Here is a 16,437-nt window from a genome sequence, read left to right as displayed (position 1 = left end):
GTGAGCAGACTTAATTTGATTTAGGTAAATGAATGTGACATTTCTTACAGCTGACTGTAAAATGCAGTAACACTACATTGTTATGGTGGCATGAGAAAAAGTGCAGGTGGATTGCAGGGCACCAGGAAGTCAAGTGCTCTGTGACAATGGTGATTCTACAGATGATGGAGCCAGCTGGCTTCTTTGGACAGGTATGAAGACCATGCAGGAGAGAAAGATAAATTGAAACTGTGAATATCTCATTGAGAACAAAGTGGACAATCAGCAAGACTTCATGGCAGAAGGAATCCCTCATTTCTTGCAGTTCCAGGGAAGAAATAAATGAAAATGGAGCTTAGTTCTTCCTGCTTAAGTGCTACAGTTGTGCAGGACCGATTAATCACTTAACCTGCCAGGTTTGTTATGCCGAAGTCAGGGCGCTGATGGGGAAGGAGTCGACTCTGAGACACCACATGGGGACATTTGATCAGACATATATATATGAGTTGAGAACTTTGAACCTTCATATGTCCTTGAGGCTCCATTGACAACTGAGGTAGACAATCACTCTCCTTTCCCACTGCATGTGAAGCATTTCAGTGTCTGCACCTGAGCCAAGTTGCCTCACAGGCTAATGCGAGTTCTCCTCATGACCCCCATAGAGCCCTGACAGGGAATTTGCAAGGCTACTGTGAAAGGAAATGGCCTAAACTCCAAAAAAGTTAAAGAAACTTGTCAACTGGGTGTTGTTCACGGAAATATATTGTAAATGTGTTCAATCAAGATTGGACTGAATTTGTCAATAAGGGTGGGCCCATCAAGGATTTGGGATGCAATGAACTGATTTGAGTACCTGGAGGTGATGTTAGTTTATTGTCTGCTAGGTTGACTAATGGAAGCTTAGATATGGTGGTGGTTTACAATAAGTAAGGCTGAAATACTATCATTTCTTTGACATAATGTAATGATCCTTAAAGTTGGAGCTTTAAAAAACACTGATGCTTGAGTGACTCCCTGGAGATTCTTATTTAAGTGGTTTGTGTTGACATGTGGGCAGAGGGATTTAAAGAATCCTCAGGTGATTTTCACATGTTGCTAAGGTTGAGTGATTTCTATACAGGAAACTCAGGGATGAGAATGCTGGAGTACATCTATTATGTACAATCCACACAGCTGTCCATTAATCACACATCTCAGGATGACCAAGGGATGAAGAAGAAATGTATTGGCGAGGGGCACACTGGCATCCAGGAGAGCTCACTGGGCTTCCCTCTCTAGGCTGGAGGTGATGGTGTGGGTGTTGCAGCAGGTTTTCAGCTCTGATGGGAATGAACAGGATTGCAGAGTGGAAGAGGCCAGATGGTGGCACCTCTCATCAAAAGCAAGGTGAGTGAAATGATCACAGTTAACCACAGGGGCAGGATAATAACTAGAGTATTTGAACTTCAGGATCCTGTGGCAATGACAAATTCATCTTAGGGTCTGTAGAAATGAAATACATGGAAAAGCTTCTAAGGTGCTACTTAACACATATGGGAGGAAGGTTTTTAGGTCTGGTGTACAGAAAAGAACTCACATTGCTGTAGTGGAAATGTATGGCTTTTAACCCAATTTCCAGGTCTAAGGAAGATCGAAGCCCTGGATTCCTAAGATGAAGTTCAGGTCCGTTTGAGGGGGAGCTTTGCATAGTGGCATGTTATGGTCTGAATCGTGTCCCCCTCTTAATTCATACGTTGATGCCCTAACCCCCAAGGTGACTACTTGGAAATAGGGCCTTTCAAGGGGTAATTAAGGTAAAATGAGGTTATAAGAGTAGATCCCTAATCCAATATGACTTCATAATGCAAGGAAGAGACACCAGGGATGCACACAGGACCACGTGAGAACAGAGAGAAGGTGGCCACCTGCGAGCCAAGGAGAGAGCCCTTAGGAGATACCAAACCTGTCGACACCTTGATCTTGGACTTCCAGCCTCCAGAACAGTGAGAAATGAAGTTCTGTTCTTTAAGCCACCCAGTCGGTGACATTTTGTTATGGCAGCCTGAGCAGACTAATACATGGTGACTGGAATATAGTAAGAATCTTTCCCCAAGCCTTCCCCAGACATACCATTTATCAGGGCTGTGCACTGAGAGAGCAAAATAGTATCTGAGGGTTTCAGATACTGCTTCTGTATTGATGGAAATCTCCAGGGGCAAAAAAATGCCACAATGGTCCATCAATCACAGCAAAGGATTATAAAGCAGAGGAGACAGATGGACTCTGGGTCTAATTTTGCCTGAAGAGGCAGCCTGAGATTATTTCTTTGGGCGCAAAATGTACAGTGCAACAAGATAAATTTAGTGACTGGCAGCATGTCCACACTGGGTTCCTTCTTATAAAGTAAAAGTTGTTATGGAGAGAGGGTAAAGGGGAAGCCCCTAGAATTTCTCCTGACCCTCTGCTGAGATGATAAACCAGAAACCCAAAGTAAAACTCCATCCCTGGGGGAGTGACTAGAGTTAGGGTCACCATCACAGACTTGAAAGATATTAGGGCATTAATTTCATATCTCCACTTAATTTGCCTTTTTGCTGGTACAGATACTACATAACATAGGTTGTGGAGAATGCCAGTAAATCATTAAAATTTTTTCCTTTTTTTTTTTTTTTTTTTTTTTGGTTATTTTATTTTAGATTCAAGGAGCACACGTGCAGGTTTGTTACCTGGGCATATTGCATAATGGTGAGGTATGGCTTCTGGATATCCATCACCCACACAGTGAACATCGTACCCAGTTGTTGATTTTTCAGCTTTTGCCCTTCTCCCACCCCACTGCACTGTGGAATTATCTGTTATTTTCATCTTTATGTCCATAATGTACCCATTGTTTAGCTCCCATTTATAAATGAGAGCATGCAGTGTTTAATTTTATGTAGAAGAGCAGAAAGGGATCACCTTACTGGCTGGGCTGATTGATCCTAATTGCTCAGGGGAAAACTGGATCACTGCTACTCAACAGAGGTAAATAGGACGATGTCTGGAGCCCAGGAGCTCCCCCGGAGCATGTCTTGTTACTCCAGGGAATCTCTTGCTTCTTTTATGTCTGGTAGTTTCAGTCAATGGATAATTGAAGCACCCAATAAAGAAGAGCACTGAGGACCTGGATTGTGCAGAAATGGAGGCTTGATTCAACTGTAAAGTGAAGAACAGCATCCAGCAGAGGTGCTGGCAGAGGGTGAGGGGAACATGGGATGGGTGGTAGAAGAAGGCAGCTGTGATTACCAAACTTGGCTTTGGTGAGTAACTATAGAATCAAGGAGTCTCGATGTTCTATTTAACTGTTTCCTCCCTATCCCTGCCTTTTTCTCTAACCATCTTACATGAGTAACACTGGGAGTGACTTTTAAAAGTTTCAGATAGGAGTATGATTACATTGACCTAATGTGATGATTCAGAATTTCACCTGTGAGAGAGAACACAAATGTCTTACCCCAGAAAGAAGAATATGGACCTCAGGGGCAAGAGGCATGGACTATGCTGGATAATTTCCAGTTACCTTTCCAAATCCATTCTCCATGCTTCTCTCCTGGCTGTCTGCCCAGGAAGCTGACCTGCATCTGTGGGCTTCCTTGCCTTCTGGCTTCTGGTTGCCCTTGGCTTCTGAGTTTGGCCGAGGGGGAGTAGTGAAAGGAACTTGGAGAATGGGAAGTGTCATGTCAGGTTCAAATCAGCGTACTTGTGCTAACTTGAATGGGAGTGGGGGTGAGGGAAAGAGGTTTCACAGTGACTCAGTGGCCAATTAGAAGCTTACAAATTCATGGCTTATTGCAAGGCTTTCATACACTAGCAATCATGCAAATATATTTTGCAGGGTGTTAGAGAGAGGTGGTTGTCGTTGCTCTTTTCCCCGTAGGGCTCCTGGTGGCGATGCCAGATAGAAAAGAGGACTGAGTTCTCATGAGCAGAGCTTCTACAGGCATCTCGCCATGGTCAGTTTCTTTGTGGTTTTCATGGCCCTGTGCAGGAGTGTCCATAGTCATGATCTCAGCAGCTTTTGGCTTTGCTTTCTTGACCACAGCACGTATATATAACGTTATCCCCTCAGATGCATATGTGTATCACTTTGAGGGGTCAGCAATTTCACTGCAGGCTGAGTCACTTGTCACAGGTGACTCCATTTTAAAACATCTAGGATCACAAAACATTATACATTATTTATATATTAAGAAGAAAATGAGGTCAGAGTATTTACAGTTAGGTGCTACGTAATGACATTTCAGTCTGCACAGGTGATGGTGGCTCCATAAGATTGTAACGCCATATTTTTACTATATTCTTTCTATGTTTAGATATGTTTAAATACACAAATCATTACTATCCTGTTACATTTGCTTGAAGTATTCAGTATAGTATCATGCTGCACAGGTTTGTACAGGAGCAATAGACTGTACAATATAGCCTAGGTGTGTAGTAGGCTGTGCCACCTAGATTTGTGTAAATTCACTCTATGATGTTTGCACTGTGAGACGTCATTAAGCCATGCATGACTGTATTCCCTGGCTCCTTTCCCATGGGGTCACTGCAGGCTGTTTTTCTTGATGAAGTTCACAACTGCTGTTAGGTAGCCTCGTTCACAAAATTCTCTCTCTCTGGGTTCTAATAACCTCCTCTTGTCCTTTCAGGTCTAGGGATGGCCAGAGTTATACCCCACTTTTAGTAGCCTGAGGTTCTGTGCTATGCCTTGGGATTTCCCTGTACTCTACCCATATCTTTATAAATAACTCCTTCATTACATTTACCTCCATTTGCCACATTTGAACATGTCATCTGTTTTTTGTTAGGACCCCGATTGACACAGCATGGCTCCCAAGTTGGTCCAAACAGACTAGAAAGACTTTGATAGTTGTCAGGGAGCCATTCCTTTTTCTACAAGATGTGAATGACTGAGCACACAGTTCTGTCTGACACGGGCAGCCCTCGTATGACCTTGGAGAAACCTGGCCTTAAGTTATGAATTAAGCTTAAGGCCAGAGAGAATTTTTAAAAATGCTGGTCCTTGCTCACCTCATAGAATTATCAGGTCAGCAACTCTGATAATTAATAATTTTGGACTTCCAATTATGTAACCTAGTAAATATTTTTATTGTTTTAGCCACTTTGAATAGGATTTTTCAAGTTTTGAAGCTGAAAATAACTTGAATTAATAGACTCTTATAAGTATACATACGAGGTCAAGGGTAAACACATTAACATTTTTAATAGCCCATACAAAATTGCTTTCCAAAAAGTCTGCAATGATTCACACAGACAATCATGTGGTGAGTGAATATTTTCTCACACTATGGCCTACCATCTTTTTAATTTGTGCCTTACTGATGGGTGGAAACTGAATCTCAGTATTACTTGGATTTGCATCTTGCTAATTACCAGTGTGGTTTACTATAATTACTTATATTTATTGGACATTTATATTTTCTACTCAGTGAAATACTTTTTACGTCAATTGCTCATTTTCCTATGGAATTATTTGCACTTTTCCTGCTGCTTAGTAAGAATTATTTATAAACTGTGGATATTAATTATTTGTTAGATGTGTTGCAGATATCTTATCTTGGGTAGTCTGTCTTTTTAAATTCATTTCATGATGTGTTTTGTCCAAATTTCTAAAATTTGGGTGACATTCAATTTATCATCTTTTTTTTTTTTTTTCATGGATTTTGCACTTTGTGTGATTTGGGGCAAAGAAGGCTAAGGGTTCTCTGTCATTTGGTTCTTTGTCTAGGAATTTTAAACTCTAGGCATTTAACCTAGACCCTTTCCTCAGGTCTGAGCATCAGTTAGGCAGAGAACCCCTCACCCACGACTCATATCTGGAGATAAGTCCCGTGAAAGCTCTCGTTTGAGACCCTAGGTTCTTTTGTTCCCTTTTGTTTCCTTCCTATAGTTGTTACTATCCGGGATACCACATCAATCCCTTAATCTTCTTTGGCCTTCCAACACATGTGTATCTAGTTCCTTTTATTCAATTCCCTTTGTTTGCAATTCCTAGCATGGATTCTGCTTTCAGAGGGATCCCAATTGGAAACTCAGGCTTAAGGGATTTGGGGTGTCAAATGATGGGGATTTTGGATGCTGTTTTGTGATGAACATCCCAAGAAAGGAAATATGTTGACTGATGTGTAATGGAGGGGATCTTTAACAGGGCAGAGGAGACTCAAGTGAGGTGGCATTGGCTCAGGTTGACTTCGAACATAAGTGCACCTGACATTACCACACTCTCTCCTGGGGTCACAGAAACACTGGAAGCCATAAGTGATAGAATTGAGACTATGGCAGGAAAGGATCGTGTTCTTCCAAGGCCAAAAAGGAGATAAGGGTGAAAAGTAAGAGATATTGAGTCAGGAGACTCTTTGCAGGGCTGGGAAGAGGGGCTCATGGATGAGCTTATCTGGAAGGTTCTGTCTCATTCTTTGTGCTTTTCTTCCTTACAGATGGGTAAACCTGAAGCTGTTAGTGCTTCAGGTCTGTCTCCTAAAACTCACTTCACTCTAGTAGTTAACTTGTACCTCAGTAAATTTTTAGGTTTGGCTACAGAAAATAGGATGGGGTATATAAACAAGATACAAAAATAACAATTACCACTGATCAGGAACCTAGAAATGTCCTGCATTAATAGGGCAGAAGGTGGGTGACAAGTTGGCATCTGAGGCTCAGATTTGGGAGAAATCACTGCCCACCTCTTTACTTCCTTAGGCAGTTCTGGAATCCACTGCATTTTGAGGGTGCCTGAGACCAGGATTGCCTCAGTTAAAAGACCAGTCTACATAGTCCCTGTGGCTCCCCATGTGGATGGAGCTGAAAGAGTGTTAGGTAGGGGAGCTCTACTGCCTGGCTCTCCATTCAGGTGTGGCCTTAGGTGGGGTAGTTGAGAAATGCCATAGGGACCTTGCCTGAGACGTGTGGCTAATTTGGCTCTTACAGGATGCCTTTAGCCTGACTGCAGAGGGAAAGGCTCCCAGTCCCAGGAGGTGGAATCCCTGACATAAGAGTGCCTGGCATTTCCAGTTCTAGCTCCAGAATGACATGAAAGGAGAGCTGAACTCCAGGGAAGTCCCTTAGTTTCCTCTTTATGAGAAACCTAGGATCTGTCATCAACCTCATTTCGTTGTGGTTGATTTTGTGTGGGTTGGCTCAACACTTATTTCTCAGGGAACCCGGATGGGTCATACTTGTGCTAATTCTGTGATTTTCCTCCGAGCCTCACAGGATCTTCTGGTAGGAGGAGCTGGTTTTCTTTCACGTCATACGTTTCTCATGCCCCACCCAGGAAGCTGGGGCCTCCCTCTCTGCTCATCCAGATAAATGATCCAGGCTCCGTTAGAGCCCATCACTGCCCTTGGAAGCTGCTGGAGCCACGTTTCGGTCCCCTGGACTGTAGATAAAGGCCCTTTCTTGCCAGGTATAGTCAATAGCTGGAAAGCCTCTTCTCCGGCCCTCTGGAGTCTTTCCTCTCACCTGTGCTTTGGGGCTTAACGAAGGGAAGGGCCACATCAGGCTGGCTCTGTGCCTTGTCCCGTGTGGGGCTGCTTCTCACTGGGGAGTTGCTGGCATCCTGGCAGATTGGCCCTGGCATGGGACCCTCCTCTGCTCCTAGGCAAAAACAATGCCCAAGAAGGGGTGGAGGCTTCAGAGAAGAGGAAGCATGGGCATCAGGTGTCTGTGGGTTATTCAAAGTCAAATTTTATGCCTGACCTTCATACTCCTAGGGGAGACACTGTCATCCTATCTGGATCTTCAGGTGGAGGAAAATTGTACCTGCTCTGCCTTTGCTGATGCTTCCTTCAAGTTTTGTCCCAGATGTGGCTCAGAACTTCTTGACCAGAGCTTCATGTCAGGCTAGGTATCCCAGCTCCCTGTCTAGAATGAGGGCCTGAGGAACTAGTGTCCTGGAAGGTCTTGGAAACATCTCCTGTGGTTCATCTCTCCTATGTTTGCCTTCACAGGTGCTGAGACAACCACACTATGAGAGGCACTCCAGGAAACCCTGCTGGTGGAGGAAGGGTCGTCTCTCAGTCAAGTGAATCATGTGCTGTTGGGATGGGGCTCTGGAGGCTTAGACCCTCTGCACTCACGCTATCTCCTATGGAAGCCCCAGCCTTCTCTCTCCTCTCTGTGCACTGCCCTTCCCACCTGGTGCTGCTCACCTACCACTGGACCCTGGGCTTCTGGAGGGTGGGAGCTATTGCTTAGTCACTGCTCCAGCTCCAGTCCCCAGCATTGGGCCAAGCACAGAATAGGCACAAAAGAGGGTAGCTGGGCCTTGGCACACAGGTTCTGTGAGACTGCCCATTGCCCTCTGTCTTGATAGTTTGCCCTCTTAACCCAGTGACTTCCCTTGGTACCCCTTGCCTTCCTCACCAGAGCTCACAACTTCACTAGAAAGAAAGGCTGGGCTGGTGGGTGATGTGAGTGTTGCCAGCTTGGGGATGAAAACCCCACACCTTCCTTACATAATGGCCTGGGTTAGATACTTTTCTCCTGGGTCTAGTAAAGCAGCCTTGATTATAATATTTCTTCATTTTTTTCTCTATCCCAAAATCAGTGCGTACACCTATTACTGGGACTGTTAATGATTTGAATCAGCAAGTGTGGACCCTTCGGGGTCAGATCCTTGTGGCAGTTCCACGAAGTGACAGTGTGACTCCAGGTGAGTGGTCACCCTGTGTCTGCCCCACTGTCTGCACTGCTGTGACTGGGAAGCTGGCACCAGCCTTTTGTAAAAGTGTGACTTTACAATGGGGCCTACCTAGAGTGGGGAGAATTTCACACCTAATAGGGAAGAGAAGTCAGGGAGAACTTTGTGTTCCACTAAGATGAAGAAGCCAGAGATGGTGGAGGAGCCTCTTAGGGAATAGGAAAGCTGCTTTCAGTCATCTGAAGCCCTGTCTTATGGAAGAGGAGTAGCTTGTTCTCATGACTTCAAGGTGTCCTAAAACGACTAAATGGGTGAATACCACAGAAAGGCAGGTTTCAGCATCACATTGGGAAAAACTTGCAAAAAGGACCGAGCTCTCCAAGAATCAGAGGGGCTACTTGGTGTAGGAGCTCCCCATCTCCATGTGCTCAAGCAGAGGTGTGAGAATCTCAAGAGCATACTCTGCTGTCTGCTTAGCTCTCTGTGTTTGCTCATTTACTAGGGCACTGATTGGCACATGGTATGAATGAATGAATGAAAGAAGAATGAATATGGAGGTTGGCCATTTGGTGGGTCTAGTTGGGATTACACTCTTCAGCTCTCTTCCAGATCCACTTGAGGATACTACCTTGCTAAATCAAATAATCTTTTCCGACTTCAAAAGGAAACTGATACCATCTCTCCTCCTATCTTTACAGTCACTGTCGCTGTTATCACATGCAAGTATCCAGAGGCTCTTGACCAAAGCAGAGGGGATCCCATTTATTTGGGAATCCAGAATCCAGAAATGTGTTTGTATTGTGAGAAGGTTGGAGGACAGCCCACGTTGCAGCTAAAAGTGAGTAACTAAGAAAATATTTTAAAAGCCTTTTCTTTTAGAAGTGTTTGGTTGAATACCTAATTTTAGTATTAAAAAAGAAATAGTCTCATTTTCCTAAGCGTATTTATTCCCAGCCTCTTTTAAGTTATGTGCATGCAATACACTTTTCTTTATATCCTGGCTGTCAGTAGTTGAGGTCCTTGTCTTGCCTTTTTTTTTTTTTTCAAGCCAAACTGTATCTAGCTTTATTAAATATACTTTCCATAAACAATCATAGTATTTCAGGCAGGATATGGGCAGAGAGTCATTAACAGTATACAGCAACCTTCAAACTCCCTTCTTTAATGGACTACCAAAAATCAGAAAGCCACTATAAAACTCAAAGAAGTCTTCATCTGATGCTCTGAACAGGGAACGTTTAGAGTGAGGGTTGACATTTCACATTTAGCATGTTGTTTAACAACTTTTCACAAGCCAACCCTGACTTTCAGGAAGTGAAATGAAAATGGTTGCCTTTATCTGAAGATCCACAATCTAGAAACAGAACCACTGCTCTTTTGACAGGTGCCATCTCAGTGGCATCACTGGAAAGTCCAGAGTGCCTGACACACTGGATTGAGGGTCAGGTCCTAACAGATGTCGGGGCTTAAGGGAGTTAAATCTATGCTGAAATATGGAAAGGGAGAAGAGGACATAAAAAGAATTTGTTTTCTATACCACAAGGCTTTTGTGCCAAGGTGGCCACGTGTGTCAAAGTCAGAGAATCCCTCCTCCTGGGAGCCAAGAGGAACTCTCAAAACTAGAAGGGAAAGGCGTCTTCCCCACATCGATCCAGCTTTGGAGACATTCTATTAGTGACATATGCCCCTTCCCCCCAAAACAACAATGAAGTGTTCTGTGTGCTGACAACATAGCTTAAAAAAAAGTAAAACAAAAGCTGCATTTCTATAAAACTTGATAAAAAATAGTATTTCAAACTGTACAGTCACCAGAAGTACACAGTTATCAAAAATGCACACACTACACTTGGCATCTGCAGCAGCTTCAGCTTTCTGTGCCTGCCCTGTTTTGGCGTCTCCATTTTCTGCAGGGTTATTCCCCTCCTTGCCAGCATCAGCTTTTCCCTTTTTCCCTTTGGGTACCTTCTCTCCCTTCTTTGCAGGGGCATTTTTAGGCTTGGGCTCTGGATTTGGAGGAGCAGGTTTAGCAGACAACTTTGCGGATCCTCTCTGTGGTTCTTCCTTCACCTTGGCTTACCTCCTTTAGCATCCCCTTCAGCCTTTCTCTTGGGCATGGTGGCGGCGACCCTGAGGGGATGTAGGCACTGGGTGAGGGATGCAGCAGCGTGCGGGTTTTGGTCAGTCTGGGGGCCGTTCTCGCCTTTTCTTCACACTGCTCCGTCTTTCTCAACCTTTGATATATTCTTGGCCATCATTTCTTCGAGTGTATTCTCACCCTTATTTTCCTTTTGGAATTCCTATTCATCCATCATTGAAAGTTATGGATCTCACTTCAATATCTCACGATATCTCATCTAATTTTTTATACTTTCTATCCCTTCATTGCTTTTTAAAATTTTGGCGTTGCATCTGGAAGAATTTCTTGCTTTGCTCTGCCAGCTCATGGTTACATTTTCAGTGTTGTCCCTTCTGGAAATCATCCTTTTATAGCATTTCCTGAAATTTCAATCTTTACTGTTTAACTCCCAAGCTCTCTGGTTTGTTCTTCTTTTATTTTTTTAATGACTGTTTGTCCTTGTTCTACAAACTTCAGTTTAATTCAATTTGATTCAACTCAAGCCAATTCAATTAAGCACATGAACGGGCACTTCCTGGCCTCCAGCACTGCATAGATGCTTGAGATACAGCTGTGCACAGAATGCAAAGAACCCTGACCACATGGGGCTTGGATTCTAGTGAAAGGAGAGAAATGGCAAACAATAAATGTAATAGTAGCTAAATTTGTGCTATGTTAGAGGTCTTTACCTCTCCTAGAAAAATAAAAATGGTTCAAGCAGGATAGATAGACCAGCAGAACCAGGAACACAGGAAGGGTCAGGATGCAGTGGTGAATAGTGCAATAGGCATCATTGCCTAGGTGAGATGTTAGCAGGGAGTAGAAAGAGCTAGAGAAGTTAGTCAGCAGCTGTCTAGTAAGGGCATGTCCCAGGACCAGTGAGGACAGGTGTGCAGGCGTGAACCGAGGAATGAGTCCAGAGAGACAAAGGCAGACATGAAAGGCTTGTCCTTTTCAAGGACTCAGCCTTGCAGTCTGAGTGAAATGGGAAATACCAGAATGTTTTGAACAGAGGAATGGTGTGAAGGGGCTTAGGTCTAAAAAGGATCTCTTTGGATGCTTGTTGATCTTAGACTGTGGCGGGAAAAGGTGAAAGTCCTTCAAGAGACTATGAGGTGATCTAGGTATGATTTGATGGGCCAGGACATAGCAGCAGAGGTAGGGAGAAGTGATCCAGATTCTGGTAGTATTTTAAGTGGAGGAAACAGGACTGTGAGTGTGATCAATAAGGTCAGGACTGAGAAGGACATTTTCTACTTTGTCCTATCAGCGAAGTCACCCTAATGTTGTGCCTTTGTTCTCAGATAGGGACTAAGAATTGACCATTGCGTTTGGCAATGTGTAGGTCTTTGGGAACCTTGGCAGGAGCAGTGTTGGTGCTGTAGTGGGGGCAAAAGCCTGGATGGAGTAAGTTTAAAGAGAGAAATTGCAAGAAAGAAATCAGAGACAGCAGATATAGACAGCAATTGCAAGAAGCTTTCTGCAAAGGGGAACTGGCGGTGGTGGTGGGTAAGCAAAGTAGTTATTTTGTTTAAGATGGTAGAAATGACAGCATTATATGCTGATGGAAATGACTAAGAAGAGCAAGCAAAATTAATGGAGCACAAGAGAGCAGGGAGAACGGCTAGAGCGATGTCCTCAAGTTGCAAGTGCAGATGGGACCTTTCACCCAGTACTCCTAAAGCGGGGAGGTGCAGATGTGGGTGCCATGTGCCGGGAGCCCATGTTATGGGGTGGTTTGTACAAGTCTTCTTCTAATTACTTCAGTTTTCTCAGTGGGTAGGAAGTTGAAGGTGATGATGGAGGAGGTATGGAAATTTCAAAGGAGAAAGCATTCTTCCATTTATTAAACAGCAAATCTCTGTTGAGTAGAATGCTGGGGGCTTTCTCTGTGTTGAGGAATACAGTGATGAACAAGTCTAACAATCATTCTGGGATTGATAAATAAGTATGCTAAGTTTAGATAGCAGTTGGTGCTAGTGAAGAAAATAATGCAGGAATGTGATCGCAATGAGTGGGAGTGGGCGATTCCAAACCGATTTTGGCTAGGATGGAATGTCCAGTGAAGCTCTCCCCAAGGAGGAGACCCAGGTGTTGGGGAGAAGCTGGCCATGGGAAGATGAGGGGCTGGTGTGAGGTGCAGGGAGAGTAAGTGCCAGGACCCTGGCTGGGAACAGCATGGTGTCTTGGAAGGCAAAGAAGAAGACCAGTGTTGTGGGGGCAGAATGAGCATGCAGGAGAGTGGTAAGAGGGCAGGGCAGCAGGTAGGCAGGAGCTGGGTGGCGTAGACCCTGTGGGCTTTGCTGAGGAGTTTCACTGCAATAGCAATAGAAAATCATGCAAAAGGGTATCATAACCTTATTTATTTACTTCAGTTTAAAGTTCGCTTACCTGCCTTGTAGAGAATGATTATTAGAGAACAGAGTAGGTTCAAGGAGAACATTTAAAAGGTCACCCTAATTGTCCAGGTGAGAGAATGATGGCCGGGACTGAGGTTGACGTTGTATGTGGAGTGCAAGAAGTGACTCGATTCAGGAAATATTTTGGTATTTTGGAAATAGAGTCCACAGGCCTTGCTCCTGGGTTAGATGTTAGGGGCGGGGGGCGGGGTGGGGGGAAAGAAATGTCAGGAATGACTCCTAGGTTTCTGGTCACTCAAAGAATCAGATTAACTGGAAGCCATTAATTGAGTAAATTAATGGCTCAATTTATGAGCCATTAATTGGGAGAGTTACTATTCTCCCTATGGGAGAAGAACTTCCCACTCAGAGTGAAATGTAGCTGAATTACAGATCATTTCTGTGTCTTTCTTGAGATCTTGAACACATGTAATTTACTTAGAAATACTTATTTTGCCTAAATATACAATGCATGTACATACAAATATACAGACATATAGAATATAGTTCCATATACAATATAGAAGGCATTTTCTGATTGCTCTATTTATTTTCTTCGTTTGATACAAATCCTTTGATTTGTTAGACCCTCTTGTGTCTTTATCATTGATATTTATCTTTCTCATGTATTTGGCAATTAGTCAGAAATTCATACCCTAACCTGGCTGTCCTTTGTCATACCAGTGGTTCTTGCAGGGTAGTGGCTCTCACTGTTGTGGTATTGGTAAGGGAGGTAATTTCCAGTTTCTTCCTTTTCCTAAGGGTCCCCTCAGCCTCTTGTGCGAGAAGAGTTCTAACTTGCTGTTCAAGTGTGGCTGCTTGTTCATTAAACTCTCACTTGTAAACTTCCTATACCATCTCTAGATTTGAGGGTGGGGGCCTGGAAGGTAAAATTTCATGTATGTTTACTCTGCTGCCCCTTCAAAATGTGTGTTTCTCTAGGCCTGCTCTAATAGATAGATAAGGTTTTCTGGAACATTGGAACATTTATTGAATTATTATGAATAACCTTGAATATCTCAAACAGCTTTTGTTTCTCCTCATGGGTACTTGTTCTCACATTTCAGGAGCAGAAGATCATGGATTTGTATGGCCAACCTGAGCCTGTGAAACCCTTCCTTTTCTACCGTGTCAAGACTGGTAGGACCTCCACCCTTGAGTCTGTGGCCTTCCCAAACTGGTTCATTGCCTCTTCCACGAGAGACCAGCCCATCATCCTGACTTCAGAACTTGGGAAGTCATACAACACTGCCTTTGAATTAAATATAAATAACTGAACTCAGCCTAGAGGTGGCAGGCTCGTCTTTGTCTTAAAGTTTCTGGTTCCCAGTGTGTTTTCGTCTACATTTTCTTAGTGTCATTTTCACACTGGTGCTGAGATGGGAGCAAGGCTGCTGTTATCATCTCATTTTATAATGAAGAAGAAGCAGTTACTTCATAGCAACTGAAGAACAGGATGTGGGCTCAGAAGCAGGAGAGCTGGGTAGTATAAGTCTCTCCTCTCAAGCTGATGCTGTGTAGGCCACAAGACAACTGCATGAGTTACTTTAAGACTCAAAGACCAAACACTGAGCTTTCTCCTAGGGGTGGGTAGGAAGATGCTTCAGAACTCCTGTGTCTTACCCACGATGGCATGACTAGCATGGAGCTGATCTCTGTTTCTGTTTTGCTTTATTTCCTTTTGGGATGATATCATCCATAATCTTTATATGTTGCCAGTATACCTCATTGTGTGTAATAGAACTTTCTTAGCATTAAGACCTTGTAAACAAAAATAATTCTGGTGTTAAATCATTTTTGTCCTAATTGTAATGTGTGATCTCAAAGTTAAATAAATTTTGTATATTTATATAATAATAAAGCTAAAACTGATATAAAATAAAGAGTAAACTGAAATTAGCAAGAGTAGTTGGATAAAGCCATCGCAGTGGGTAAGCCTGGGACTGGGGCTTAGCTGGGGACAAAAGGGCCTTTGTTGCTGGATAGTGATGGGGTGGGGGTGAGAAATTCAGTATATAACAGGGCTCCGCTGTTTGGCTCCTTTCTTTATGGTCGAATATCCTTGGTTTTCCCTGCTTCCTCTAGTCTTTTCCTTTTAGAGCACCTCACCATTCACATACCCTTTTCAAAAACTTCAGTAAAAGTGTCGTTTTTTTTCTTCTTGGAAGAGAAAGCCTTGCTTTCCCAATAGCCACCTTTAGAAGATATATTCTGACAAAATTAAATAACTGACTGATATAGTTTGTATGTTTGTCCTCGTCCAAATCTCATGTTGAAATGTAATCCCCAGTGTTGGAGGTGGAGCCTGGTGGGAGGTGTTTGGGTCACGGGGGTGGATCACTTGTGGCTTGATGCTTTCCTCACCATAGTTAGTGGGTTCTCACAAGATCTGGTTGTTTAAAAGTGTGTGGCACCTCCACCCTCACTCTCTGTGTTGCTCCCGCTTTTGCCATGTGACGTACCTGCTCCCCCTTCACCCTCAGCAATGATTGGAAGCTTCCTGAGACCTCGCTAGAAGCCAAGCAGATACCAATTCCAAGCTTCATGTAAAGCCCGTGGAACAGAACTGCGAGCTAATTAAAACTCTTTTCTTAATAAATTACCCAGTCTTGGGTATTTCTTTATAGCAATATCAGAACAACCTAACACACTGACTGTGGGTATACTTGTAGAAATATATACCTCAGATCTGATTCTGTATATAATAGATTTCTTTGTTTTTACTCTAACACTGAAAATGCAGAACATTCTGTTTGCTTGAGTATATTCTTCAAAATCGCGTAGCAACTTATTTTTTTTTCTACTTTTGGATAGTCAGACTGCATCCACTACTAATAATTACAGTAAGCAATCGGCAAGCATGGATTTAATGTGATATCTTTTATTCTTTAACTTTTCTTTTGGGGGGGTTGATTATTTTAATTAAAATTTAAAATAATTTTAAAGCTCAATTTTATATATCTTTTAAATGTAAATTTTAAACATACACGGATAACAGTGTATGTTTTTATTGGGTACCACATGATGTTTTGAAGTACATATACATTTGTGGAATGGTTAAATCTAGCTAATTAACAAATGTATTACCTCACATGGTTATCATTTTTTGTGGTGAGAGTACATAACATCCACTCTCTACATTTTTTGAGAGACTATATCATCATTTACTATAGTCTCCTTGCTGTACAATAGGTCTCTTGAAATGTATTTCTCCTACATAACTGTAATTATGTAGCCCTTGGCTAACATCCCCCCGTCCCTCCTCC

General features: G+C 43.0%; 1 protein-coding gene and 1 pseudogene across 11 annotated transcripts in view; one reads left to right on the top strand and one right to left on the bottom strand.

Moving 5' to 3' along the window:
* The window catches only part of IL36G (interleukin 36 gamma), a 48,087-nt gene extending 33,033 nt beyond the window's left edge, over nucleotides 1-15,054 (top strand). For 3 of the 11 annotated variants that reach the window (XM_017891507.1, XM_017891510.1, XM_017891513.1), the window contains 7 exons: nucleotides 1,258-1,365; nucleotides 7,228-7,420; nucleotides 7,728-7,861; nucleotides 7,965-8,038; nucleotides 8,564-8,668; nucleotides 9,355-9,494; nucleotides 14,239-15,054. In XM_017891507.1, the coding sequence (XP_017746996.1) occupies nucleotides 7,984-8,038; nucleotides 8,564-8,668; nucleotides 9,355-9,494; nucleotides 14,239-14,448 (510 nt within the window). In that variant the 5' untranslated portion in view covers nucleotides 1,258-1,365; nucleotides 7,228-7,420; nucleotides 7,728-7,861; nucleotides 7,965-7,983 and the 3' untranslated portion in view covers nucleotides 14,449-15,054. Of the gene's footprint in view, nucleotides 1-1,099; nucleotides 1,366-1,827; nucleotides 1,962-3,071; nucleotides 3,258-5,664; nucleotides 6,832-7,227; nucleotides 7,421-7,727; nucleotides 7,862-7,964; nucleotides 8,039-8,563; nucleotides 8,669-9,354; nucleotides 9,495-14,238 lie in introns of those variants that run through there. The other 8 variants (XM_017891514.1, XM_017891511.1, XM_017891512.1 and 5 more) reach the window with 8 other exon arrangements.
* LOC108541797 (non-histone chromosomal protein HMG-17 pseudogene) lies at nucleotides 10,106-10,770 on the bottom strand (annotated as a pseudogene).
* Nucleotides 15,055-16,437: the final 1,383 nt, after the last annotated feature.

This window comes from Rhinopithecus bieti, unplaced genomic scaffold (assembly GCF_001698545.2).
Source record: "Rhinopithecus bieti isolate Rb0 unplaced genomic scaffold, ASM169854v2 scaffold_20362, whole genome shotgun sequence".
In the NCBI taxonomy this organism is placed as follows: Eukaryota; Metazoa; Chordata; class Mammalia; order Primates; family Cercopithecidae; genus Rhinopithecus; species Rhinopithecus bieti.
This window is presented reverse-complemented; position numbering and strand designations above follow the sequence as displayed.